Below are 27,746 nucleotides of genomic sequence, written 5' to 3' on the forward strand. Positions count from 1 at the left end.
TCCAGAGACAAGAGGAGAAGCAAATGGCTTTTCCAACTGTTGCAGTGCTGGACATGGACTGACCTCTGCTGTGCCGTCTCGTGAAAACAAGTCAGAAATCTCACTGCAAATGTACACTGTATGACACAGAGTTGTTTCTGCAAATGGATAAAATTCAGGCCTCAGGATTGCAGCTGCTGCTGTTTTTAGCTACACTTTTAAAAAAGATGGGTCTTTAAGGGTTCTTTAGTAGAGAAAATGGTTCAATTTAGAACCATGGACACTCAAAGAACCCTCTGCATGATTAAAGGGTTCTTTGCACCATGAAAGGGTTTTTCAGAATGTGCTGTAAATAGTTCTACATAGAATCTTTTTGAAAAGGGTTCTATATAGCACCCAAAAGGGCTCATCTATTGTTATGATGTCAAGCTTGTAAGAAAAGAATAACTCTTTTGGGTGCTATACAGAGCCCTTTTTCAATCTACAGCACATTCATAACGCAAAGAACCCTTTAATCGTGCAAAGGGCTCTCTGAGTGTTCATGGTTCCATATAGAACCATTTTCTTTACTAAAGAACCCTTAAAGAATCTTTTTTTAAGAGTGTATGCTATGTAGTACTGTCCATTTTTAAAGATAACAGTATGTCATACAGACTCAGAAACCACCTACTCAGGTATATATATTATATCCCAAATTATTTTTCACGCCACAACAACATGTAGAAGTATTGTTTGGGCCCAGACCCTCCAAATATTTTGTAAAGTAAAGTAAGACAAACTCAAGGTTCCCGGCCTGTTGAACTCAATATACTGTTCTTTTAGCCAACAAGCATAACAGCGTGCCCTAATAAAACAATGAAACATGTACAGGCCTACACTACATGTTTAGATTGTGGAAAAACGATCAAATAATCACAAAGCTACTTTGTTCTATAATTAGACATAATTTCTTTCATCTCTTACTTTCTGCATGAACACATTGACGCATTTTCAATAATATTTTCATTAATAATGAATACTTTATTGTGTTATTTCATTATGATCCATGTTGTCAGTAACCTTAGTAGGCTAGGAGCTGTGGAGAAATGAGTGAAACAGGCTCTACATATGCAGGTGCTGAGTGATAACTCACTAAAAACACTATCTGACTTTTATACGGTGATGTCTTACAGAAGGTAAGGCACTTGTTCACTTTATGACTGGCTGACTGCACAAACAGATGAACAAATGCTCTTGTGAGCTGTTACGCTTGCTAGGTTAGCTCATTTGTCGTTAGCATTCTCGCAGACAGAGAGCAGAGACCACAACAGAACACAGTCTTATTAAAGCTGTCTGGGTGAGACACATCACCAGTCTTGTGATTGGTGAGGATACTGCTTATGTACTCTTGACTCAAGATTAGGACTGTGCAGTTTACACTGAGAGGAGAATGTAGGCAAAATACATCAGTTATTCACAGCACATACTTTGTACATATGTATTGTGTGCCCACCAGAGCAAGATTAACCTACTTAGAAAGGAAACATGGATTTAGGTTCACTGGGGCTTTAAACATTAAAAATGAACAGGCCTATATCTTTGTATTAGGCTAATGTAGTTTAACTCTGGTTAGCATTTTGCACACTGTATGTATTAAACATAAAATATTTACAGGGCAAATTAGGCTAATGTGAGCTTGTTTTGTACCAGAGGCATTGCAGCACAGCAGTGAATCGATCCATTTCTGCTTTACTTTTAATCTAGTCTTCAGGGAAAATGCAGTGAGAGCATTTCCTGCATTTTTATGTGCATATGCCTGCTCTTGCTGATAATTGCTAATTGGTGGGATTCTTCCATTACTTCTTAGGTTCATTAGCCTCACAGCTCCAGTGCAAAACTAAACAAGCAAACTTCGGACATCAGACATGTTTCGGCTGATCGACTACATTTGATTTAAGGGGAAAATAATATAAATATGATTTTTCAGCAAACTATTCCTTGAACTTAATGGACCATTTTGAACGCATAGAAAACACTACATGTGGAAAACACTAATCACACTGATTCAACAACTGTACCTGGAAAAAACAACAGCATTTTCCGCAAATATTTCAAAGTAAAAGAAGAAGAGTCTGGAACAGTGTATGTATGCTGCCTCATATGTTTTGGATTCATTTCTTTACAGTGATCTGAGTGGAGAAAGAAAGAGAGTTACAGCGCTAAGTGAAGCCCAGGCTCTTCATAATATACCGAGAAAAAGGCGGAGCCACTTACAGCCAGCACTTGTTAGGGGGCCGTTAAGTGCCACATTGTGATCTTTAAGCGCACTGAATAATACGAGCAAAACCAAACCAAAATCAGCCATGTGGTTCTGGTTACTGCACTGGAAATCTGATTAGAGGCAAATCTCCAGGCACACTGAAAAGGCGTTCACCATAATTACTGAGAACAGCTTAGACAGATCAGACCGCAAAGAACTAAACTCGAAACCAATGTTGTGGTTTGCTCTGCTTTTAAATATGAACCAGGACTCACAATAATGGCCTGAGCATGGAAGTGGGTCTCAAGTGAACAAATTGAGGTGAAGGGTTGGAGGAGGGGAATGCGGCTGGCTTAGCTTCAAAGTTAAATGGTGTATTAAGTTTCTTTTTCCTGCAGAAAATCTCTGGCCTTCAGTGAAATAAAACATACTGTCTCGCTGCCAAAAGGTTCTTCTAAATAATATCACATGCTTTCACAGACTGTAGCTACAGTGCAGCCGCCCAGGCCAAGAAAATGAATAAAACCACATTGGCCACAATAACTCCATTCAGCCATGGAATGGAAAACACACGCAGGTGTGAGAGTAAGCGCAGGGCTTAGCGCTACCCCAGGCCGGTGTAGAAAATAAATCTTATTAACAGAAATAAAAGTGCAGATGAATGACTGCGTTGAGGTGAGGGCAAGGCTACAAGCATCATTTCTCTGGTTACACTTTAAATGAACACCACATGGGGAGAGGTTCTGGAGAATGTCTATGAGGGTTAACCGCAATAGATCTAGCTCTAAAAAATACCAGCAATTTTACCCCCCTTTTTTGTGGGGCTGGGTGAAGGGGTAGATTTCATCAACTGTGCAAACACTGATGTTCATCTTATAGAAGTACCTTACTCTTGGAAAAGAACAAAGTACATATTATTACAAAATGTTGAGTAAGCCAGACGACACTCCCCATTAAGCTCCACTCATCAGGCTGTACTAATCCATGAAGGTGGGCTTCATAGCAAAGTGCACACACAAAGCCAAGCAAATGCAAATCCTGGATGAATTCTCATCAAAAGGTATTTTGGTTTGCAGCACAAACCACAAGAGGGCAGTCCAGCTCCTCCAGCACGTCCAGCAGCAACATTAGGAAACACATGAAACAGCCCTCTGATTGAGACGCCTGAATCAAAGACCACGGCCAGTTCAGAATGATCTCCCAAAGGTCTATAAAGGTGATGGAAATGATGTAAAGTGTTTTTTTAAATACATAAAGTTTGGACGTAGATTTGCTTTAAAGTAGGTCATCAAAGCCAACCATACTGTTTTTTTTAATGTTTGTTATATTATAAAGTTATAGAGTGATCACTCATTTATACACATCATTACGCATATTACAAAACCATGATTGGTTTACACATTCATGTAATTTGACACAAGGTACATAAAAAAGCATAAAGTACACAAATGTTTCTTAATTAAAAACCATGACCTTAATCTGTTAGGCGTGCTGTGTGTTCAATACACGTGACTTGAAACGTAATCAGCACTCACGTGCATCATATACACACATGCATATACACACATGCATGGGCGATGATTAATACACACACTCCTGTCTCATCTGGGCAATCTGAAGCAGTGCCACACGGGCTTCCTCATCCATGTAGCCCTGAAAATAGAGCACAACTGTTCAAACAAATGACTGTAACCTTATCTGAAGCTGTTAAGTTGTTGTTTGGTCAAAGTTCATATTAAACATTTAATGAGTGGGGAATGTACAGCAGGATGACTTTAAATCATACCTGTGCTGCGTTGAGGAGACGTGTGCGATATATAGCCAGAATTTGTCTGTATCGCCTTTCAGAGTCCTAGCAGGAGAGAAAAAAGGCCTAGTTAATTAAAGACAGTAAAAATATATTTCATAAAATATTTCATAATTCATTGCACATGTTCAGTTCCTGTCCTTACAAAAACCTTCTCATCTTGCTGATGAGAAAAATATGTCCCCATTGCTCGGTGTTCTTAGCCTGGTTGTGTTTATATTAAATGCACTATTTTAAATTGTAAGCCAAACAGTTTAAATACCACAGATAGATGCCAGATTTTCATTTAAAATCTCTTATGGTATCCATGATGCCATGTATCATAACAAGGTTTCCAGGCTTTTGGAGGAAAAACAACTCCAAAACACACAGCTCCTCCACCATACTAAACAGTAGCCACGCTTACATGCAGCCTGATAATTCTGAATAATCCGACTAATAGATCAATTGGAATAGAATATGTCCATGTATACACCTCAGTCAGAATAGATTAGTCCAATCAAGGCCATTCGGAATACGATTTCTATCTGATTGAACGAGGTGGGTAATCCTGTAAATAATCTGTTAAATAGAAGAACAATATCCGTGTAAGCGCCGGTGTCTACTTACATTCCTAATCCGAAAGTTTAAATACGTTCTGCGCATGTGTGTTTGCATCATAGCGAGAGTGTTCAACATGGTGGGAGCAGAAACTGGTCTGCAGAGGAGACAAAGTCTCTACTTTGAACTTTAAAAGACGGCGGTGGGACTGACGTCCAGCTTATGTGTCTCAGAACATGATGTCTTCCTCTCAGCCTTCTTTAATAAGTACATGTGAAGTACAGTTTCCTGAGTCTGACATAATTTTAAAGTAATTAAAAACAAAAGCGCGACAGCTGAAAACAGAGAACAGGTAAATATAAATGCTGCTCGTCTTACTCTGACTGGACACACGCGATTCTTGTTGTCATGGTAACGTCTACATTGCACGCGTGTAATTTTGGCTCAGATCACTTGTAGTGTGCATGGAAATTAAGATTTTCCATCAGATTGTTGAGTAAAGTTCATATAAACACCTCGGTCTTAATCTACAATTGGAATATTCAATCGGATTGGCAAAAATCTTTTCATGTAAACCAAGCAGGCCGGATTGAGGTTCCTTTCTGTACAACCATCTTTCTTTTTACGTCAAAACTGCATTTGTTGCCAAAAAAGCTGAACTTTTGTCTCATCTGACCACAGAACCTGATGCCACTCACATGTCCCTTAGCATCTAGCAAATTACAGGTGCTTATGTTTGTGATTAGATGAAAGAAAAGACTTCTGGCACGGAATGGAGGGGACATCTAATTGTTTTGGAGACTCTGGTGACCCCAAAATGCAGCCGTCTTCTGCAAATCTTCAACTGTGGTCTTTGGAGAAATTTTTGCCTTTCTAATCACCCTCCTCACTGTGTCCTCTTCCAGGCAGATTCACTATAGCTCTGGTTGTTTACTGCCTTAACAGTGGATGTGTGTATTTTCATGCATGCAGCTATTTCTTTATATCCACTGCCTGACTTAAAAACATCAACACACTTTCACACTTATTTTATTTGTGTCATCTCTAATCTCTCCTGTGTTGACAAAATTTGGCCTCTGTGTCACCTCATATTTATAACCCAGCGAAACAAGAAGTCATGAGTGACTGCTTAGGAGCTCCTGAACACTCAGATGGACTCGTCCTGGATCTTCCTTCAGTTACATTTTGTTCATAAGCATTTCTAGGGGTGGCAATAAATGTGATGTGTTTCATTAAAAATAATTATTTTTTGATAAGTTTTTGTTTTCTTGGACTAAATGTACTTAATTTAAAGGTTATATTTCTCTCATAATTTTTAGAGTGAGACTAAGCAAACATAGCTGTTTTAGTTCTTGTTAAAAATATCTAGCTTGCACCTGAATGTTGTGCAACTGAAAGGTTAGAACAATGTGAAACACAATTTCAGAGCATTTGGGAGCCAAAGCAGTGGATAAAACCACATACAAAACATAACAATCAGGCATACAAGGAATGAAATTGAGTTGTCTTTCTCTTTGAGTCAGAATGGCCAACACAAAGCAAGTCAGGGCCATATTTCCTCTCAACCTCAAGCTGATATAAGAAAATATCTGTGAGAAGTCATTTGGGTTGCTGAAGTTTTTGTCAGAGTAATTTTATCTCAATGACCACTCGAAAAATGTAATTTAGTGCCAGCCATTTCGAGTCAACGTGGGCCCCTCACCACAATACAAGACAATTTCATGCTAGCCTCCAGCACATCATTGAAATGGTAGAGTGCTTGCTATGAATTGTTAGCGTAAAATCAGCTAAGGTTAGGGCGTCTCTGGACAGCAGGCTAGCGTACGCAGGCAGGTGTGGAAGCCCCGGTGAGGTGGCTACATCTCTGAAGATTCCCCCTGGAGCTCTGCCGGCCCATTTCCAGCACTGTGGAGCGGAACGAAAGATGTCCCTGTGTGCACCAGCACAATACACTACCGACCAACTGCCTGACAGTGGGAATGCAGATTATTGCCAATTTCTCACACTTCTCTTCAAAAAAAACCCCCAAAAAACAGCTCTCAGTCTATTCTATTCAAATCATGCTGGTTGTGAGTGAGAGACTATGCAAGAATATGAAACAAAACCCACAAACGAAAATATTACTCATGAATAAAAATAATGGTCTAGGTTCAGTCCAGCAGTTTGTATTTGTGTTTGAAAAGTCAGACATTTTTCAATCTCAAGCAGACACTTAATTAGAGAACGCTACAGACAGTTTACGTGCGAGACGTTTCTGATGAAATTGCTAGCAACATCAGCCTAACTTTCTTCAAGCACCATTTGTACCTCTATGTCCTCAGAGCACACAGAGGTGCAACATCAGCCTAACGTTTTCAAGCACAATGTATACCGTATGTGCTCAGAGCACAGCATAGGCTCCTGGTTGTACAGGCAAGGCTTAAAGAGAGAAACTACGATGTTTTGCACCTGACTGACCACTAGCTGCTGCTCCAAGCTGTTAATGTGTGCCTGCAGGCTGGTGCTGTCTGACTGCGCGTGTCCACAGGGGCTACTTGATGCTGATGAGGCGCCCTTAGCTTCCCTCCGGCCCTCTGCCTCTACCACAGACTCTGCATCCTGGAACAGAAAACACTCAGGGTAAACCACAATCACTCCATCACATATAATGTTCCCTGTAAAAAAAAACCTCCAAATGACAGTATAAGAGTTTTGTTACATTGACAAAAATTTCAAATTGAAAATATTTAAAATACAAAATGAGTTTTAACGTTGGCAGCCACACTCTACATTTAGTTTGGCAGCCACACTCAAAATATGAACAATATAATTTGAAAAGGAAAAATGGAAGAAACATAAACGATTAATGCCATCCTCAAACCTTGTCTTGACCCTCTAAAGGGTGTGTCGGTGTGCTCTCCACATTAATGGAGGACTCTGTGGCTGCTTTAGCTGTTTTCCCCTTCTCTTCTGCAGTTCCACAAACTGGAGTCTCACTCTGAGATGGAGCATTGCTTGGATTCTGGGCTTCCTCTTGCTGTCTCTGAGCCTTCCCAAGGTTCTGGTACCTATCCCTGCTCTCCTCCATCTCTTTCAGGGTCAGCCTGAGCTGAGCCAATTCTCTCTCCTTCTCCTCCAGCAGGGCCACAGGCACAAACCTGGCCTTCAGGGCTTGATGTAGTGTGTCCAGCTCCGTCTTCTGCTCCTGAAGCTCTGCAAGGAGGCTCTGGTTCTCCTCTTCAGCCTGTTGCTGTCTCAGCAGAGCCTCCTGAGCACGACTCTCTGCTCCCTGGAGCGCAGCACTGAGGGAGCTCCTCATGGAATTGTGCTCTTCCATACTGATGTAGTCCTTCTTGTCCATCTCCCGCTGAAAAGTTTCACTAGTGAGATCTGTCATGGTGGACTTTGGATATTTAGGCTGCCATTCTAAAGGGGTTTGGATCACCTTGCAGTGCATTTCGGTTCTCCTGTCATCTGCAGCAGCCAAGCTAGCCTTCAGTGCCTTTGTGTGCTCATCTCTACTGATATAGTTCCTCTTATCCATCGCGTTTTGAAGAATCTCGCTAGTGAGGTCTGTCATGGTGGTCTTTGGAAATATGGGCTGCCATTCCAAGGGGGTCTGTATGTCTTTGCAAGCCATCTGAGCTCTTCTAGCCTCCAAAGCCACCAAGCTAGCCTTGAGGGCTTTTGTGTGCTCATCCTTGCTCAGCAGCTCCTCTGTGAGTCTATGCACCTCCTGAAGAAGCATCCCATGCTGCTCCCTCTGCTCCTCCAACTCCCTCCGGGTCCGTCCGAGGTCCTCCTGCGTTCGCTCCAGCTCGGCTACAGCCGCTTCCCTGTGTGCTCGGGCCTCATGCAGCTGCATCCTCAGCTCCTCGACCAGGTTCTCACGAACGGCAACCAGATGGGCCTGCATCTGCCGGACTCTGGCTTCTGAGCCGGCCATCCTGCGCTGCACCTCTCCGAGCGCCTCTTCTAGCTCCCAGGCCCGGCCATGGGCGTCCTGCAGGGCGCGTTCGCTGCTCCTCCTCAGCTCCTCGTACTCTCGTGCACGCAGACCCAGCGCTGCGTCTAGCCTTAGCACCTCCCCTTCAGCCGCTTCCTGCCTCCGCCTTGCCTCCCACAACTCCCTCCTCAGAACCTCCATCTCACCAGCCATCAACTCCACTGGCCTGGGAGGTAAACCGACTGAGGCAGGAGCTGCTGAGTGAGGGCCGAGGTGTCTAACCTGAGGCATGTTTGAACAGAAAAGCAGAAATCCTCAAGTGATTATTTGTCTTACATTCTCAAGAACATTTCAGTTGAATTGAGGGATACACAGCCAGTCTACGAATGAAAATGTCAACATCAAATTTTCCTTTCTGTCATGACGAGCTGATATTTATGTTTTGCTATCCTATATTCTCCAAATGTAGCTGATCAGGCATCATGTTTGATGTCAGATTTTCAGTACCATGAAAAGAATGAAAGATCTTGTAGCGTTGGCGTAGAAAAAGATGCGGCAAACACTGCGTGTATGGGCTATATATATATATATATATATATATAAAGAACACAGATTAGTGAGCAGTGAGAGAGGAAAGTTAGGTACCTGTGCAGATTCCAGATGACTCTGTGGGTCATTTTTTCCTTGAAGAAATAGCATGGTCAAAAATGGCATGGTCAAAACAGCATAACAACCATTACTTGCTTCTTGAATGCTATTGATTGTAATCCCGAGGACCAGCACTTACCATCTGCAGAGCGGCTGCCGTGCTCCCTCTGTAATTCAGAGAACATTCATTACTGAGGGCTTTCTGAGCACAGCTGCACAAATAAAGCACAGCTACTCAACGAAGAGAAAAGAGCTGCCTTGTGGCTGAGTCTTCATCAGTACTACACACCACTTAATAAAGAACTCACAGAGTGCTGCTGTGATGGAACTTTCTCCAGCTTCACAACTCCTGTACTGGACCAGCTGATGCCAGAGGGCGGTGCTTTAACTGGGGCCTTTTAAAAGAGTGTCAATGCAATAGTTATAAAGCTTAAAGCTTCTTAACAATTTCAAGCACAGTAGTGGTGCCAGCTTGAATGTGATAAAAATATGCTCTATTTTAAGATCTGGGTTATCTTTTGCATCATTCATGCATGTGTACAATCAATCAATAGGCATATATCTCAAAGACAATTTCCTTTCACCTCTTTCACATAAACAGTCTTGAAATAGAAAAATAAGATTAGGGAAATAAATTTGCTTTGCCACACGTACGAGATACCTATGGGATACTATTATGAGAGCTCCATTCCATTTACGCCCTGCCCAGTTCGGTCAAATCAATAACAAGTGTGAGCAACAGAGATTATACGCAAATTCCCTAATGGCTGGTGTTAAGATGCTGAAGGGCAACATTCTACTCACATGTGCAGTTATCTTCCTCATATGAGCTTGAGCTTCAGCATTCATTGACCTCTGAAGAAAAAAAACACACGGCACTTTCATTTTCATTATTGATTTTAACACAGCAGAGACAGAACACCACTCATTCTAAAGCAGCCAGGCACTGGAGCGCCGCACCGGAGTACTTATAAAATAAACCTCTAGGTGGCAGTAAGATTAACAGACACAAGCGGTTGGCATGAGAAGCAGGCTTTTGTTTAGATTCAGGATGTGAGCACAGAATTATTTACTTTTGGGAGCTAACGCTTCCAGGGAGGCATGTCAAATATCCAGTTTGACTTTGTAAGATCATTAAATTATTTAAAACTGTGAACACAAACCATATTTCACTGAGCGCAGTATACGTCTTTGACATTTAACATCCATCCTTACCTGCTGCTGTATTTTTTGCGCAGTCTTAGCAGCGTCCTGAGCTGTAGACAGAAAGAGATAGTAATGTATTTACCAATAAGCGAATGTTTGAGGCCAATTCTAAACCAAATCTATTATATTTTTGATGTGTTTTTAAATCTTTATTTGCTATGTGTGCACTTTATAGACCGTAATCTCCCACATGGTGTCTGTGATGATCAATTCAGGAGTCAGGATCATACACAATTAATGTAATCTGTGGCTGCAGCTCTCATCCAGTCTTCTTTTTCATGGTGTGGTTAAAAGCAGAGCTTGAAAAATACATTGTAATGGTACCTGAGAAGAGATGCATGTATTGGATTCGCTTATAACCTAGAGGTCATATGTAAGCCAGACAAATGAATAGAAATCCTCATGTTTGCCCTTTAATGAAGTCATTCTCAGGCAAGTGCTAACAACTTCTGACAGAACGCAACACTTGCCATGCACACACCCAGAATGTTCTGAAAAAACTGGCAGAACTGTGGCAAACGTCAGGTCAGGTCATCTGTATTGAAGATCTTGGATCTTCAAGAATTGATTTCTTTCCAGCATGAAGCGCTGATGTACTTTCGCTTAATGAGAAAACAAAGCTTTAAAGGCCACGGCTGCTTCTGAGGCCCTCAGGCTATGCTTCAATGCTTCTGTCTTGCCCTCAGAGGCAGCTGCACGCTGGTTTCTGACAATTTGTATGCAGTACCTGGCCCTGATCAAAGTCTTCAGTAAACCACCTCTGCTCTAAAATGGCTCTCCAACACTTGCAAGTAGTGAGAGCATATAGTGTGACTGATACACAGCCTATGCAGTCAAGTCCTGGGAGAAGCAGTATGGTCAAGGTTAGAATAAAATCTTCTTTGTCCCCTCAAATCTCTCAGATAGAAACCTTCTTCCCCATTTCAAAGCTGCCGCTGGATTTAGAGGAGAAAATGACTCACCCTTGCTGGCCGCCTCCAAGGCTTGTTTAATCATTGTGATCAGGGCTTCGTCGTTACTAAGCTGGGCATAGTGGTAAGGGTCATGGCCGTAGAGGTCCACAGCGGTAACGTCTGCCTTATTCTTCAGCAAGACCTCCACCACTTCACGACAAGGATGCTCACAAGCCAAGATCAGCGCAGTCCTACGGATATCCATACAAACATACTGAGAACAGTACATTACAGAGAGAGAGAGCCCCCAGCAAAGACCCTTACAGAAGCCATGAACGTGATCAAGAATTTAGTCTTGCCCATTCGCCGCAGGCCCGTTGTTCACTCTTTCAGGAGCACATCAGACAACACTGCCCTGACCTTAACCTTGTTTTCTAAGACCCCCATGAGTAATGACTTCATATAAACAGACACCCTACCAATAAAAGGCTGTAATGCAATTTAAATATTTCGTTTTCTTGGCAGCAGTGCTCTAACAACAACACCAAGTGAATATTTCAGCAGTTGTGCCTCACTTTGAATGCTTGGATGCACAAAGTCTCAAGCAGCAATTGCCCTTGACTGTCTGTCACTGTTTGCCTGTGGATTATCAATGAATGGAGCTACATATATCAGTAGAAATGACTTCCACATGACTTTTTTCATCACTGCTAGTAGGATTGACTGATTTTTGTGTTAATGGTCAAAAATACTTATTCATGGCTCCCAAGATATTTAACAATTAAAGATAAGATATTTAATGTTTTCCATTATCAACGTCATTGATTTTTACAAATATAGGCTCATTCCAAAATCAATGCCTGTAACATTACAAAAAAGTTGGGACATGGTAACTTAAGACTTGGAAAGTTGTGAAATGTAAAAAAAAATCTTAAACAGTAGTTATGCTTGGGAATACAAGGAGCATCCAGGAAAGGATGGGTCGAGGCTCGGCTTTTTGGCAAAACATGTGTTAGTGAATAATCCACAAGCAATTATTTTAGGTTTTTTACCTTGTACAGTGCACAATATCATCAAAAGATTCAGGAAATTTGGTGAAATATCTGTGTGTAACAGGCAAGTACCATCAGTGACCTTCGATCCCTCAGACGGCACTGCATTAACAACCAGCATGCTCTTGTGATGAATAGAGAATACTTTGACAAACCGTTGTCAATAAACACTTTTAAAATTACTATGCACAGCAGAAGCCATACGTCAAAAATGTTCAAAAACACCGCCAACTTCTCTTGGCTTGCTCTCATGTGAAATGGCAAAATAAGATATAACACTGAAAGATATAAACACTGCAAAAAATGATTAACTTAAAAAAGTAAGTAACCTGGTTGCCTTAAAATTTTGTGTTCACTGAACTTCAAATAATAAGTTAATAGAATGTACAACACAGTTTTGTTCTGTCAATTTACTATTAGACGTTCAATGAAATCAACATTTTAAAGCAACCAGGTTAATTACTTTTTATGTTAAAATACTGAATCATTTTTTACAGTGTACACATTTTGGAGTAACATGCTGCCTACTAGATTACTTTTTTAATGGATGTCCGTACTTATTTCAACATGATAATGGCAAGTGTTGCTACAACAGCATGGCTGTGTAATTAGTGCAGGTGCTAGACTGGCCTACCTGCATTATGAAGTGCAGAATACAAAAAAAGCCTAGTACAGTTGCGTGGTTGAAGACTGACAAAGCGGGAAAATAGCAAAATATTCCGCTTTCAAAAAAATTGATCACTTCATGTCTTCAGTACTCAAATGATTATTAACTGCTGTTAAAAGGAAAGGTGATGGTAAAACATCAAATGTCATTTATCCTATTTTCAATTTAATACAGCTAAAAAAATGAACTTATCACTGCTTTCTGTTTTTATCACCATGCCTTCTGTAATAAACTCCATCTATCTACAGACCACAGCGAGGTCAAAGCATATCTGAATTATTTTATAATGAAAAATAAGAAAAGAGAGAAAATTACATACTTATTTTGTTTGTCTCTGAGGGTGGTGGATGCCCCGTACAGCAGCAGTTGCTGGCATGCTCGAGAATGAGACGTCTGTGCTGCTAGTAACAGTGGAGACCGGCCATCCTGAGAAGGACAGAAATATAGTAAAAACAACCATTTGTCAACATTGTGGTTGGAAAATGGTACTATTGTTTAAAGGTATACTAAGGAATGTTTGCTAGTGTTGCTGGTGCTAAGAGCCTCCACACCAATCCAGGCAGCTCCACAGCTTACCATGGATGCATTGTGTATACTGTAGGAAGACAGGTTGGTTTGAAGTTGGGCATAAACAAACAACGCAAGCTAGTATGGTAAAGCGTGTCCATCAGGAGATTACAACCTGTCCTCCACTGCATCCAGTCCCATTCAGACTGCTGGAAAGCCACTATATCCTCGGGTGCCTGTCATTCCAGTCACAAAGCCTGCCCTTGACCTCTTCAGTTTTGTTCTTTCTCATACATGGAAGGACTCCCTTCATTAAATGAGGCTAAGGTGGACTTTATAATATCACAGCTCAGTGGGAGAGCACAAGAGTGGGCTATGGCATAAATAATTGTAATCTAATATAATTTTTATGAGATTTACGCCTTTATCTTAACACAATATTTGACCATCCAGCATAGAGGGAAGCCAGCATGAAGCCCTCTGAGAAGAGATTATTTCAGTTCAGTCTCCATGCTCCAGTAGCATCCTAACTATATTATGTTGTATTGTTTTTATTTCTCCTTGTTATTTGTAACTAGTAGCACCTGCTATCTATGTAAAATTAACAACATCCGTGAAGCAGTTTCTGACAGTGTCCTTGTATGAGGACAGTGGGTTTATTTTCTTGTATCATTTATAAAGTATAAAAAGTAAGTAACTGGCATGGGTATAAAAAGCAAGTAAGTTGCAAATTGCAACTTTCAGAAGGACCTGTGCATTTAAAACAAAGGACCAACAGCAAAAAAAATTGCCTATTCCCATCAGTATTCATACTGTGGAGTTCACCAATATTTTTTGAAAACATGTCCAAGTTGATAAAATAACATACAGGGCACAAGGATGCCAAAATTTGATGTCTTTATACGAGGAAGTGGGGTCTGAAAAGTGTACAGTCAGTCTTAAATGCCTAAGTGAAGTGTTTACGGGTAGGAAAGCTGACTTATTGTCGGCATCTCCAGCCTTTCTCCCTGGAGTCTACTACATCCACAGCAACTTCTTTATCCCTGTCTTCTGCCTTTGCTTCTCCGTCTGTTGCCTCACATGTAGTTCCTGCCTCTATTCCCATGACTTTAGTGGCTCCAGCTTCTGTGATCTCAGAATCACTTGCTCTTATTATCTCTATGGTTTCTCCAGTCCCATCCTCCACTGACCCAGCACCAGTATCTCCTGACTCCACTGCCAAAGCCACAACATTTCTCTGATGCTTGAGCTCATCTGGCGTTCAGAGATCTTGTCTTTCTGGCCCTTGGTACAGCAATCCTGACCGTGCCACCTGGCATCCTGAAGCACACTATTCTGCCCCCAAACATCAGTTGGAAAGCCAGTGGACGCAGTCTTGCCTGGTGCCCCCAAAATGGACCCTTAGAGCAAGTCAGACTTTCCACTGCCTGAGAAAGAGTGGTAATCCCTTCTTGTTCAACTGCTCTATCTGGTCTTCTTCTACCCCTCTGTCTGGTTCTTCTCTGACTTGGTATTTTAGATTAACAGAGAAGACACAAAGTCCTGTGGTTTATGCTGACTGGACCTACAACGATGTTAACCCTGCAAGTCAGATTTCCATTACTGCTGCTGCTGGCCATCTCATTGACCCTGTTCTTTAGACTTCAGTTTCTACTGACCCCACTCTTCTCATCTCCATCCCTGCCCCTCGGATCCATTAACCTCATCTGTTCTATATCTGGCCTTTAATCTGTGTACATATGTCCACCCTGGGAGGTTTGCGCTATCAGTTCAGGCTTCCATCTCTGCTTTTGCCCGAACATTCCTGACCCTGGCTTAGTCTCCAGGTTTTCACTTCTCCCTGGACTATTACAGTTTTCACTTGTTTCTGTTCAGTTATTTTCACTCAATGGTAGTTGCTTTAGTACTGCTGGATTGCTTCCCATTTTTGTGTTTAGACCTTAACAGACTGCTACTTTGTTCATGAGTATGGATACGCCCCTTTAACCTTTTCAGTGTTGATTGCCTGTAAACCTGATGTCTCTGAAAAATACATGAAACTGCCTCCTTATAAACACAGCCAGCTAGAAAGAGGTCCATGCTTCTATCAAAGCAGAGTGAGGACAGTACGAGGTAAAAACCAATAAAAGCACAGAACAATTTCAGCAGCAGCCAAGTGCACAATCAGACTGAAACAGACTGATGGAAAAAGCGTGGATCTCTCCTTACAGAGATTTTTCTTTGTGCTGTTCTTTACATCTCAGGGATAAGTCATCAAGCATGAACAAATTCAGACACGCATTTGCTATGATCAAACGTGCCTCACTGCTTTAAGGTACCACTCTGGAAACCAGATGTTTTTGCTCTTTAGGTAAAGCACTAAAGGATACAGACCTTCTATGGCAGGACTATGTCTCTGTCCTTTCAACATCTTATCATTATTTTCTTTAGAATTGCAGAAAATGCTACATGTGGACGCTTCCTTGTGTAGGAGTAAGGCAGTCTGATCTGGGAGTTATTAATTTGTAACAGATTTCAAGTCATCTGGGTGTAATTCCTTGCTCAGCTGAGCGAAGTTAAAGGGCATTCTGGCCTAAAACTAACATATAATTTATTATGTGTCATTTTATGTAAAACTCCTTAGCACAGCAATGCGTCCCTCAGCCTCATCTGTTTGACAGAAATCACAGTTTTGAATCCTTTTTTCCGTTTTTGTCCATCAGTGTTCTCCAACTACAGTACCCAGCATGCATTATGCAAATACAACCACTGGGATTTTTCCCTACAGTGATAGAACAAACCCAGTGATGTACCACTCATGTAGAGGCTAATAAATATAAATGTCATATTCGGCTTACGAGCAGTGATATAGTAACGAGCTTCTGCATTTGCCAGCCAGAAAGGAAAAAAAAAAATCAGCCTGCCCTCAAATATCCTTCCCAAAGCGCTTGTAGTTTTTCAAAAGTTCCTTTTTACCTACAGGAAACATCATCAGAAGGGGGTTTACCTAGTCTTAAAACCAGAACTCACTCTCAAGACTGTTCTGGCACTACTGTAGGAAACGAGTAGGCACATTTACAACAGACATAGCAATGTTTTTTTTAATTCATTTTGGTGGGTAGGCCCCCTTTCATAGCAAAATGCTTGACAACATAAGCACATACATAAAATCATTAAATAAGAAACAAGAAGCTCTGTACTTACTGTGTCAAGGGCACTGACAGATGCACCACTGTCACAAAGCATTTTGATTATGGTACTGTGACCTGCATATGCTGGAAAAAAAAGGAAATAATAATCATGCTACTATAATTCCACAGACACTCTGCCATACAGACGGTGTATAGTTCTTACTATAGCACAGCATAGCTGCATTTTGTCATGGTCTCTAAACGATCTTCTACGAGAAAGGAGCAGGAGTTGAGTTTGCTATTAATGATGTACATTTGTGTGAATTCAGGTGTTAATTCAGGTTTAATGGGTTTGCAGGATTTCTAGAAGTCAATATATTTTAACATGAGCGCTCAGGCAGAACAGTGAAGAGATGGAGCAGGTATTAATCATTTCTAAACTACCTGTCAGACTTGATTTTCTCACCACTGCACCCGTGAGAGATGAGAATTTGGAGGCACATCCATGAGACCACTGGACATCTGATCGTGCTGGTAATTACTACACTAGATTAAATCCATAAATCACATAAAGGCACATCATTGTGTTGCTCATACATCTGCTATTCATTGATTTTTCACTGCTATCATTCAGGCAGCGCCATGAATGTGCTTGTTTTTTTTTACTCTAATCTGTGTAGCCACCCACACTTTTGCAAATCACTGACCAAATAGACTACTGTGAACAGGTTAAACAAACGGTTGACCGAAAAATCAGGTTAACAGGGTTTCCCCCTTTCCTTATATGTAGTCAATCAGCCGTGGCATGTTTGGTTTCTGAAATTTGTTTCTTTAGTTCTGCACTGGAGCTTCAAGGCTAGTGTAGCTAACAAGTAATGGAAGTCTTTATCACCCAAAATCTATCAGCTTTAAAGTTCCATTGCAAAACTAAAGAAGACTCCAAACATGTCTTGGCTGACTGACAGTGTTTTAGATTAGCAGAAAAACTGTTTTGGTGAAACATTTCTTTAAACCTTGTTGACCTTTTCTCGTTACTGTCTAAAGAAATGAACATGCTCTGCCTGTTCACTAAAATCACAGAGCCATTCGGAAACAAACACATACACTAACCGGCCACCTTAAGTACACCTCCTTGTTTCTATACTCACTGTTCATTTTATCACCTCCCCTTTAGCCCCCTTTTACCTTGTTCTTCAATAGTCAGGACCCCCATGGGACCACCACAGAGCAGGTATTATTTGGGTGGTGGATCATTCTCAGAACCGCACCGTTTGTGCGTGTTGCGCTGGCATGAGTGGATCAGACACAGCAGTGTTGCTGGCTGGTTGATGTTTTAGTGATAGCACCTATTTGTAATGTGAAGATACCCACATGACCTGCTCATTTTGTCACAGAATTATAAGAGAGTGTTGCTCTTTTGGGTGCCAATTACTTGTAGAACACGGCACAGTAAACACTGCACCCTAGATAGAATACAGAATTTGCAATTTATAATAGGTCTACTTGGGAATGGAGACATGAATAAAGATCAGGTTGTTGTGCAGGCTATGCTGGAATAATGCAGAGGGATCAGAGGTGATGCTGTTTTTCTAAAAAAGATCTCAGAGATGGAGTTCTCCTCACCTGCATCATGCAGAGCTGTTCTCCCCTGTAGATCTGTGCTATCAACAGGACTTTTACACTACAAAAGTCAAAATGTAAAAAAACCGTCATTTTTAAAGAACTTGTAAAGGAATGATGATGGTTAAAGCAATCATTTGGCAAAAAAAATCTGATTTACACAATTTTTCCATTACCCCAAATGTGGTTATGAGATGTTTGGTGTCCAATATTTGCTTCTCTACTTTTCCACTGTAGCTACAAGGCTAATGTAGGTAGCAACTAATTAAGTAAGTGAGTAAAGCTTATATCCCATCAATTAGCACTGTGGATACTGCACACCTTAGGAGGAGTTCACACAGTTTTTTTCTGGCGGTGGAAAAAAACAGATGCACGTTGCTCTTTTTGTTCTTGGATGTTTTTTCTTTCCTGACAAAAATGTCACATATATTTCACATGTGAAAACCATGTGTTCACAAGTAAACATATGTAACATCAGATAAATATGTGTTCACGTGATATTTCATTCCCTGACATGCACACGTGATCACGTTTTTGTATGTGATCACAGATTTTTCACACATTTTTTACATGTATGTGAAAAATAACATGTATATAAAACATGCATTGATTCATGTGTGAATTTCATGTGTTTTTTTCTGTAAAGGTTATCATTACTGCATGTTTCCCGCTGCTAGGCAACAGCAGCCTTGTAACTGTCAGCTAAGCTAGCAAGCTGTCATTTCTATATATACCATCAGAAAGTTTAACTACTACTAATAATAGAAAACATGGTGCAGCCAGCAAAAAAGCTAAAAATAAGCTGCTTTTTGTTTGTCATGATTTGTATCAGTGAAAGACTGCAACCCCTAATCTCTCCTCCATTACAACGGTCACTGAACGGTCACCCTGAGCTGAACTTGTGTGAACCCCCTAAATTAACCTCCTTAAATTGTTAAAAACATCTGTAAACATCTCAAACAGACTTGTTTATATGGTTTCCGGAACTGTATTGCACTGCTGTCTATAATAATGAATGTACAGACATGATCCAGGCTTCAATGTGAACTACTGTTTTTAGCTACACAACATACTTTAGTACAGAACTATCTTTAACAGCATCATGTATGTTTTGAGGGTTTGGAGACCTCTTTGGTGGATATGTGCAATTGCATGCAATGCGTATAAGAACGTTTCATAACGTGGGTTGTGCTTCGTACCCCTTCCCCAAGCTGATGAATCTGATGACTGCAAGTGGGTTGAAGGAGTATTCAAAGAGATCCCAGTGAAGGTTGCAAGTGAATTACCTACTATTGTCATCCTGTCTTCATCAGTAAAATGCTGATTTTGCATTTGAGACCTGAACATTAAGCTGGACCTTCTTTTTGACACTGCGCGTGTGACGTTAATTCGTAAAGATGTACAATGTATGTGAAATCTGATGCCTCTGACTTTTACATTTTTACGCAGCAGTGAACACACCAATAATTTAGCATGTTTTTCCCCCCTTGACTCAGTAATTCTACTTCTTTCAATTTTAACTAAGTGTAGCTTTAACCAAGGCTAGCACTTTTCACCCAGTGAAAAAGCTCTGTTATTATTTCTTGATGTGTACTGTATACTGAGGCACTGATGCTAAGGCACAAAAAAAGCCTTTCTAACCTTGCCTCACCCCAAGTGTTTTATGTAAAGGAACAAAAGGAGTGGGAAGCACAGAAATGAACAAAGACTATATGGAGCAAAGGAGAACAGAGAACAAAACAGTTTGTGTCATTACGTCTTGTTCAACAGGCTTTGGAAAGGGCTGGGGCTGTTTTCACAGCACACATGGTACATCAATAATTTGTAATTCCAGGGTGGCTGCCTCGCGGGCCTTTTCTTCCTGTGATTGTTAGCAAGTGAAAGTAAAGCCTGCAGTACCTGTAGTAGTCTCTGAACACAGGCAGAATGACCACCTCCTGCAGAAAGATGCAGCGCTGTTTTACCTACAGAGACAGAACAGAGAATGAGAATGAAACAGCAGTGGTGACGTGTATTGAAGCAGGACAATTTGCATTCAACTTTCAAAGGTGATAAAAGTGCCCTAAAAATCAAAGAACGGGTCTTACCGGAAGCATCTGTTGCATGCAGGTTGACGCCATGGCCAAGGAAAATATTGAGACTATTTATTAATCCCTTGCTGGCTGCTAGATGAAACCTGCATTGAAAGAATGAGAATGCATGAGTTTATATCCCTCAATTAATGTAAATGACTAAAACTGATTTAATTTAGTGAACTATGGATGTTTTTGTGTTTCATTTTTATAACTATGAAGCAATTGAAGTTACGACTCTGGTTTCATAATTGTTCTGTGTATTTATTTTTTCCTGGACATTTATTGTGTGGTGTATTTACTGCACATTGTGCACTTGTTTCATTCACAGTGTGGTGTATCTGCACTTTATGTAGTCCTTGGTAATGTGCTGCTGTGTGTGGCACTATGGGGCCTGAAGAATGACGTTTCTTTTCAGTGTATACAAGTTTTATTGAGGAATGACAAAGACCACTTGACTTGAACAGAACATTAGGTAACAAGGAATAATTTTAGGTAAACAAAGCAGTATTTATGAACTATGCAATAAGAAACATATGGAATTCATGATACATAATTCATTTCACCTAACCTCATGAACAAATAACAAATACGGTGAGTAAATAATTGATCCATTGATGAAGATTCCTAAAACAAACGATCAAGTCTTGTCCTCATCCTTTTCACTAGTGATTCATCATTAAAGAATCCAGACCCAGCCTTAATCTAAGTGTGGGAAGCCGGCTCTGAGAAAGACAGATGGATGACTTCAGGAGACCTAGGAAAACAAACTGATCATCTACCCTCTCACAGGTCATCAAATGTGCTAACAGGAAGGCAAACAGAAAGCTCTTACATGTCTCAGCTACAGTATCATTTTCAGATCATTTCAGCCTCAACGTCAGCGACACACAATATCATTTTCATACTCTTTTCAAAGGTAAACAATGCAAAGGTCTGAAACCAAGGCCATGTATTGTATTTTTGCATGCTAAAAATGTTTATGCTGTATGAGGCCTGTATTTTTAACAAATGCTGTAACAGTGTTTCCCAACCTCAGTCCTGGGTTACTAGCACAGCATTGTTTACCTTCTCTAACCTGCTTAATTTGGCTCTGAAGCAGAAAGGTTTAATAATGAACTGAATCGAGCTCTCTGTGGTAGTCAAGGGGTCATTCGTTCATTCGGTCAATCTGCATGAACAGCTAATGAAATACTAAATAATTGTCGATTGTGTTACAGATTTTTTATTATGTTCTTTTTCGATGAAATACTGTCTGTATTAATAGTATCTTACACAAAATGTTAGAATAATTCACTATTGCCCTGAATTTTATCTCAGAAGTTCAATTTCCTTGTTATTGTATTTCAATTTTTTTTGCTTTTTTAAAAAAATTATATGGAGGTATGTTAAAATATATAAAAGCAACTGGATACATATTGTGTATCGTGAAAATGTCTTCAAGTATCGTCAGTGTGGCCTTTTAGTTTTCTTAGTCTAATGATTTCTGGCAACTAAAAGATTTGTAATAATACTCTTATTTTACTATTAAATTTTGGTTGGAAACCAATCAATTAGGTTAAAACCTTTAAATACCCAACAGACAATGATCAAATCTGGATTTTTGTCTCTGTAGTATGTAAGTAAACACAATCAAGTGAGCTCTCTCATTGGTTAGGGCTTTGAGAACTACACTTAAAGGCTTTAAGCATCTTTCACACTGGACAAGGTAAGTGCTGCGCTCACTGCTCATGTCTGTGGCAAGCTGCCTTCACAGCACTCACAGTATGCACAGCACTCAACGCTTGGACGTAAAAGACTGTCTTTTTTAATTGGTTACTTTGTAAAAAGTGGCATATGATGAGCAGTGCTTTTCTGCCGAAGTAACATTTTTCAAATCGGAAAAGCATGTTCCATGGCGGAAAGAACGGAATCTGCTCTATGTTATTTTGGTGCTTTGGGTAGAATATGCTCTGCTGTGTAAACGTGACCTAACATGTTTGAAAGTGCAGTGGGAATATATAATTGGGAAACAGCAGTGGAACCAGTCACTTTCTGATATACAATAGGTGGGCCCAATTTGGTAAGAACAAACAACACTAGGTCTTTTGGAAGTTCTAGATACGTCATTAACTGTGAATACAAGCGGTAGCCTAACCATGGTCTCTGAAAGAAACACTAAAACTGGAAGACACAAGATAAAAAAGACATTAACATATGGAACGTCTTCTACAAGTTTGAAGTCTCTGTGCACCAGTGTTAGCTTAGCGCTAACGTACTACTAGAACTCTCACAGGGAACACTCGCAGAAATCAGTATTAATGTAGAGGTGTTTTCTCTCATTGTTTTGACTGTGTTTTGACATTTATGGCTTGAACTGAAGGCCTAGTTCTAATGGTCACTGTTCGTCAGTCACATTTTTGTCATATCACCCACCCTTACAGAAAGAAGGTCGTGGCTTTAAAGGATGTACAATGTCACAGTGAGAAAGAAAAGGAAAACAGATGAAAGGTGCCATCAGCTGGATGAATAAGCAGCCAGCAGAAGCACAAACAGTGTGTCTCCTTGTTGAAAAGGACATGCAGAGGGAAGAAAGGTTTTCTGCACACCAGCATCCACCTACCCATCCATTCTAGAGAAGTAAGTAAGGGGAGACTAGAAACTAATAGCTCTACCTTTCTCTATTCTCCTCTGAAGATCAAACAGCTACCTTCAGCATGTGCTTAGAAGACCACTCAGCTCTCCTCTCCACCCACTTATCAATGTTTCCCTTTAACAGCAGCTTCCTGTTGTGAGGAACAGGGCCAGCCCACTGTGCTGGTGAGCCACTGTTTGTTAAGGTCCACTCAAACAGATCAGAAACTGAGAGACAGTGCACAGAGATGAATCTTAAATCAAATTAACAGACTGAGAATGTTGACGGAGTTGCTGCTGGCATCTGCTTGTGGTATGTATGGCAATGAGTTTTAATTAATGAAGAAAATCATCACAACAGAAAAAGCATCACAACATACAGATACATTTTTACACCCCTAACTGACACAGATGGAAATCAATGGGCATTTAAAACCACATTCCATCATTTGTTTATAATAATTAAATCTGACTACAGGAGGGCAGACCATTGTGAGTCAACCTCAATTATAATTCAACAACAAAATGTTCTCAAAAGACCACAAAGGTGGTTTTGTTTCCAAAGTGGAAGCTCCCCACAGAGTGATCTAACCTCTAAAATCAGCATGTGTTCATCTTGTCTGTATGGGTAGAGGTGGGCTCACACTAAGATTAGATCTGTGAAAATAACAGAAAAGTGTTTCTCATAAAATCTCCTGTGGTCACTTGTAAAAAACATCTAAAGTGAATTTAGGCTTTGAGATTTTCCCTTTTACCTTAAATGAGCTGCAGAAAATCTCTTCAGCAAAACATTTGTGGAGAATGTGAAACAAATCAGTAATTGTAAACAGAATTTTAGACTCTACATTTAAGTTTCAGTACTTATTTCTGATTTTTACAGTTACAAAATTCAAATTCACTTACACAGTCATGTGTAAAAGTTTGAAAACCCCCAGTCAAATTATGTTTTGTTGATTTTCTAAGAGAAATCTAACACACAAACTTAAACATGGTATTATTCTGCAAATTTTAGTGCACAATTTCTATGTATTTGCTGAATTTAACAAATTAGAATGAAAAACATAAAATATAAAATGTGGCAAAACTTTTGCACAGGCCACATTTTATGTTTTTGTTTCCCCAATATGTTAAATTCAGCAGATAAACAGTAATTGCATATTAAAATGTGCAGAAGTTTTTCCTTGAAACATTTATCTTAAGATGAATACATAAGATGTTTTATACAAGTAGGTTCAGGTCTTTTGATTACAATTCATATATACTTATTATTAGTGGCAAATAACAATATTTCATATATTTTAGAATTAAATATGTTTTTTTATGCTGGATACAGGCAGTTTTCTGCCATACTGCACCACTGAAGAACAGGCTAAAGGCTGGGAATATTCTTTGCTTCAGCCTGAAACAATGTCCGCATCATCTCAGCATTTTCAGCATGCAGAACAAAAGTCATCTGACAACTCCGCAGCTACGACAGCTCCCCTACTTCATATTCAAAGGAAGGATGCTGCAGAGGAAGATGCCGCTGTGAACTTCAGAGGTATCGAGGCCCTTAGCATGGCGGGGGGGTAGATGAAGCAAAAATAAAACCTATCACTATAAGCCCACTCAGGCCGTAGCTGGGTATTTGCACTTTTATTAAAAAGCATATGTTGGTGGTGAGAGATGTGTAACAAATGGAGAGGGAGACCGAGCACTGAAGGAGAGAGAGTCGTATGCTGAGAATCCAAATTGCAAATTACAGTGACAAACCTATCCTCGCCCGAAGAGATGGCACAGGAATACTAATGTACCCGTCCCACAGAGGACTGTAAATGTGATTCTGAGACTGTATTATCACTTGCCTTCTCCATTTTTACTCTTTACAATGAAGTGAGTGGTAAACATGTCCAGGCAATGTTTAATTCATCAGATTGGATGGAATGCGTCAGATAGACTGATTCATGGAGAGCGGGGTGAAAGAATAAACAGGCTTGTGTGTGCTTGTAGAGGTCACTTGAGGACAGCACTCACGCAGAGCAGCCTTCAGCATCTAGTCTAGTGGGGACGGCTCCTTTCTTGAGTGTGGCAGTAACTTTGTCTGTGTCGCCGATCTCCACCGCTCTCAGTAGGCGCTCATCATACTTGCTCCACTCTGTGCCCTGTGACATCAAATAAACAATGACAACGGGACATGAGAATAGACAACTGATACAAGGTCAAAGACAACAACGAAAAGGTCCAGGCTTGCAGCTACATTTTGTGCTCCATTCTGACCACTACACGTGTCTAGAAGCGTCTATTTTGAGGCTATAGGTTCAGATGGGCTACGTTTCTGAGTGGGTTCATTATTCTTAAGCCTGCTGAGCGATGCCCTGTAGAGAGAACAGAAAAGACAGCCGTTACTACAAGAGGCAAAACAGCAAATCACATCGAGAAATAACTATAAGAGTTCTGGACATTATGTACCAAAAGACCGTCATACCCTGAACAAAGGCCACTGTATAACAAGCTCTTTTCTATCTGCTTCTGAGACTTTCAATAGTGCACAACCCACACAAGAAAATATGGTACATTGCAGAAAAAACAGTATGATACACCGAACTATACTAAACACTATTGTTACTATAGAAAACATTGTAATGTAGTATTTTTTCACATGGAATCTGCTAAAAAAGTAAAAAAGAAAAAGGGGGTCCTCACAGGTTGCATTTTCTGCTTCTCACAATCCAAGTAATCCCAAAAATATACACATGACTGGAAATGAAATAAATGAAAGATGGTTTCTGTCTTTTGCACAGTCCTGTGCATAACATACACATTAGATCCATAGTAATTACTAAATAATTCATAGTAGTTACTAAATAATAAATTTTAAGTATCTTAAGTTCATAGCAGGGGTGTCGCTAGGCTAGTTTTAGGGGACTTTAGCCTGAATAAAATAAACATATTTAGCTTCCCCCAAATGAATGTACATTATTAATTCAAATCATCAACAATGTTTTGCATTTATTCTTTATTTTTCAACTGTGCCATCGTGTCTCCAAATTCATGATAAACTGTGATAGCTGGGCATGAACTGGGGAGGCGCTGCTGCTGCAGTGCTACCAGTGATTTAGATTTACTAACATAACCACAGGAGACGGAAATCATGGAACTTGTAGAGAGAATTACCACTCTGTAATGTCTTCTGGGTTTCTCAAACTCTAGAGGGCGCTCCCGAGCGAGTCCAAAATGAATTGCCATTAAGATGGAGCATTCGAGCAAAATCATAGTTTATAAATGCCTTAACACTTTTAATGTAAAAGAATATAATCACTTCCTGAACACTGAATAGCATAAAACATTTTAACACTGCTGTTATATTTCTAAGAACTTTTAAAGTCTTATAACAGTTTAAAACGGCACCTAATGTGCGTCCAGGATGTCAGTGAGTGTGAGCAGCCAATGAGCTGCTCCGCTCGTCAACCAATCAGCACTTAGTAACAGTAATGCTAGCATTGTACTGCCCCAAAACAGTTTGCTGTAGAAAAAAGGAAATATACAGGCATGTTTTCTTTGATTTTTTTAGTGAAATACATCCTTCTACTTTCCAAAAATTAAGGAAAGTTCTGGGCAAGTGATTAGAAAATATTTTAACTTTTTGTTTTTAGCCGTTTAGCTATATTTACTCCCATTCATTGAGGACTCGCGAGCAAGCACAGGGGAAATAATGGGGGAAATAGGAAATGGCCAGACTCCTCATAAACCAGCTCTGACGGAAATCCTCTGCTGTTTAGCATTGGGAAAAAGTGTAACACTGGCTCACCCAATCATATCCTTGTAAATTGTAAGCCAATCAGGGCTGCGCTGTTACTCACTCTGCGAAATAATGTCAGGTGGCAACTGCTGAAGTTGTGAGCGTATACATACACTATATATATATACGGGCTATTGAGTTTTCAGCCAGTTTCTTGTTAGCTTACTTTAAGTTCATGTGAGGTAAAGAAAAGGAGATCAGCCATGAGACACAAATATTCGCTAACATTTTAATCATTTCAAGAGCTTTTACAGTTTTTTTTGTATTTCTATTCAGTATTTCCAAACAATCATCAGTGGTATTAGCTATAAATTCTTTTCACTATATACACTGGTGTTGTGTTGATGGCAGTGCAGTTTTATTCTCTAAATTCCTCAGTCTGTAGATGGTAATTGGGAGGCCGCAGCTCTGTAGCAGGCCAGTCAGGTGAGAAGACTTTTGCAGGTTTGATAAAGGACAGTGATCAAGAACAAAGCAAATGAGTGTTTAAGCTTTCAGCTAAAATTAATACTGAATTTGTAGAAATTGTTTTTTCCTTAATATATCCTCATTTGTGAGATTAAATTTTAAAAATTAAGAAAACATAATTTTTGTGCTGTTAAATGTCACTATGAGTGCGTCACCTAGACTAAACATGTGCAACTACAGAACACAATCACACTGTCTGTCTGCACAAACTGAGACTGTACCAGTCTACACCAGTGTGTTTGAATAGCATATTTAGGATTGGTGTCTTATCTACAGGAGAGGAGATGGCATTGACTTTAATACCTTTGTTTGGTCTGTGATCTGTGCAGAGGGACAGACAATATTTAAGTCATAAAAGATCTGGGTTTAATTCACTATGAAGAAACAGATCTTCTGTGTGCCCGCTTGACCAAATAGCCTTTTTGATACATTTTCTGCCTATTGCTTCTCTAAAAGTTCATGATGAGCAGACATTTTGGGGCCCTTAAAAACATTCTCCTGGGGGACCATGCCCCCCAGACCCCCTTAAGTAAAGGCTTAACCCCACATCCATAAATCTCTGACGCCACTAGTTAATACTAATAATAATAAGTATACGTTTTTCGAATAATAATAATACGTA

General features: G+C 40.1%; 1 protein-coding gene across 2 annotated transcripts in view; it reads right to left on the bottom strand.

Moving 5' to 3' along the window:
* Positions 1–567: 567 nt before the first annotated feature.
* uacaa (uveal autoantigen with coiled-coil domains and ankyrin repeats a) overlaps positions 568–27,746 on the bottom strand; it is a 28,593-nt gene continuing 1,414 nt past the window's right edge. The window contains exons 2-17 of one of the 2 annotated variants that reach the window (XM_036584613.1): positions 24,892–25,019; positions 20,281–20,369; positions 20,093–20,157; positions 18,197–18,254; positions 16,647–16,717; positions 13,276–13,382; positions 11,307–11,488; positions 10,354–10,394; positions 9,943–9,993; positions 9,447–9,533; positions 9,278–9,305; positions 9,136–9,173; positions 7,426–8,772; positions 7,023–7,163; positions 4,005–4,070; positions 568–3,871 (exon numbers count right to left, since the gene is read on the bottom strand). In XM_036584613.1, the coding sequence (XP_036440506.1) occupies positions 3,800–3,871; positions 4,005–4,070; positions 7,023–7,163; positions 7,426–8,772; positions 9,136–9,173; positions 9,278–9,305; positions 9,447–9,533; positions 9,943–9,993; positions 10,354–10,394; positions 11,307–11,488; positions 13,276–13,382; positions 16,647–16,717; positions 18,197–18,254; positions 20,093–20,157; positions 20,281–20,369; positions 24,892–25,019 (2,571 nt within the window). In that variant the 3' untranslated portion in view covers positions 568–3,799. Of the gene's footprint in view, positions 3,872–4,004; positions 4,071–7,013; positions 7,164–7,425; positions 8,773–9,135; positions 9,174–9,277; positions 9,306–9,446; positions 9,534–9,942; positions 9,994–10,353; positions 10,395–11,306; positions 11,489–13,275; positions 13,383–16,646; positions 16,718–18,196; positions 18,255–20,092; positions 20,158–20,280; positions 20,370–24,891; positions 25,020–27,746 lie in introns of both variants that reach the window. The other variant, XM_036584612.1, reaches the window with a different exon arrangement.

Source organism: Colossoma macropomum, unplaced genomic scaffold (assembly GCF_904425465.1).
Source record: "Colossoma macropomum unplaced genomic scaffold, Colossoma_macropomum, whole genome shotgun sequence".
NCBI classification, from domain to species: domain Eukaryota; kingdom Metazoa; phylum Chordata; class Actinopteri; order Characiformes; family Serrasalmidae; genus Colossoma; species Colossoma macropomum.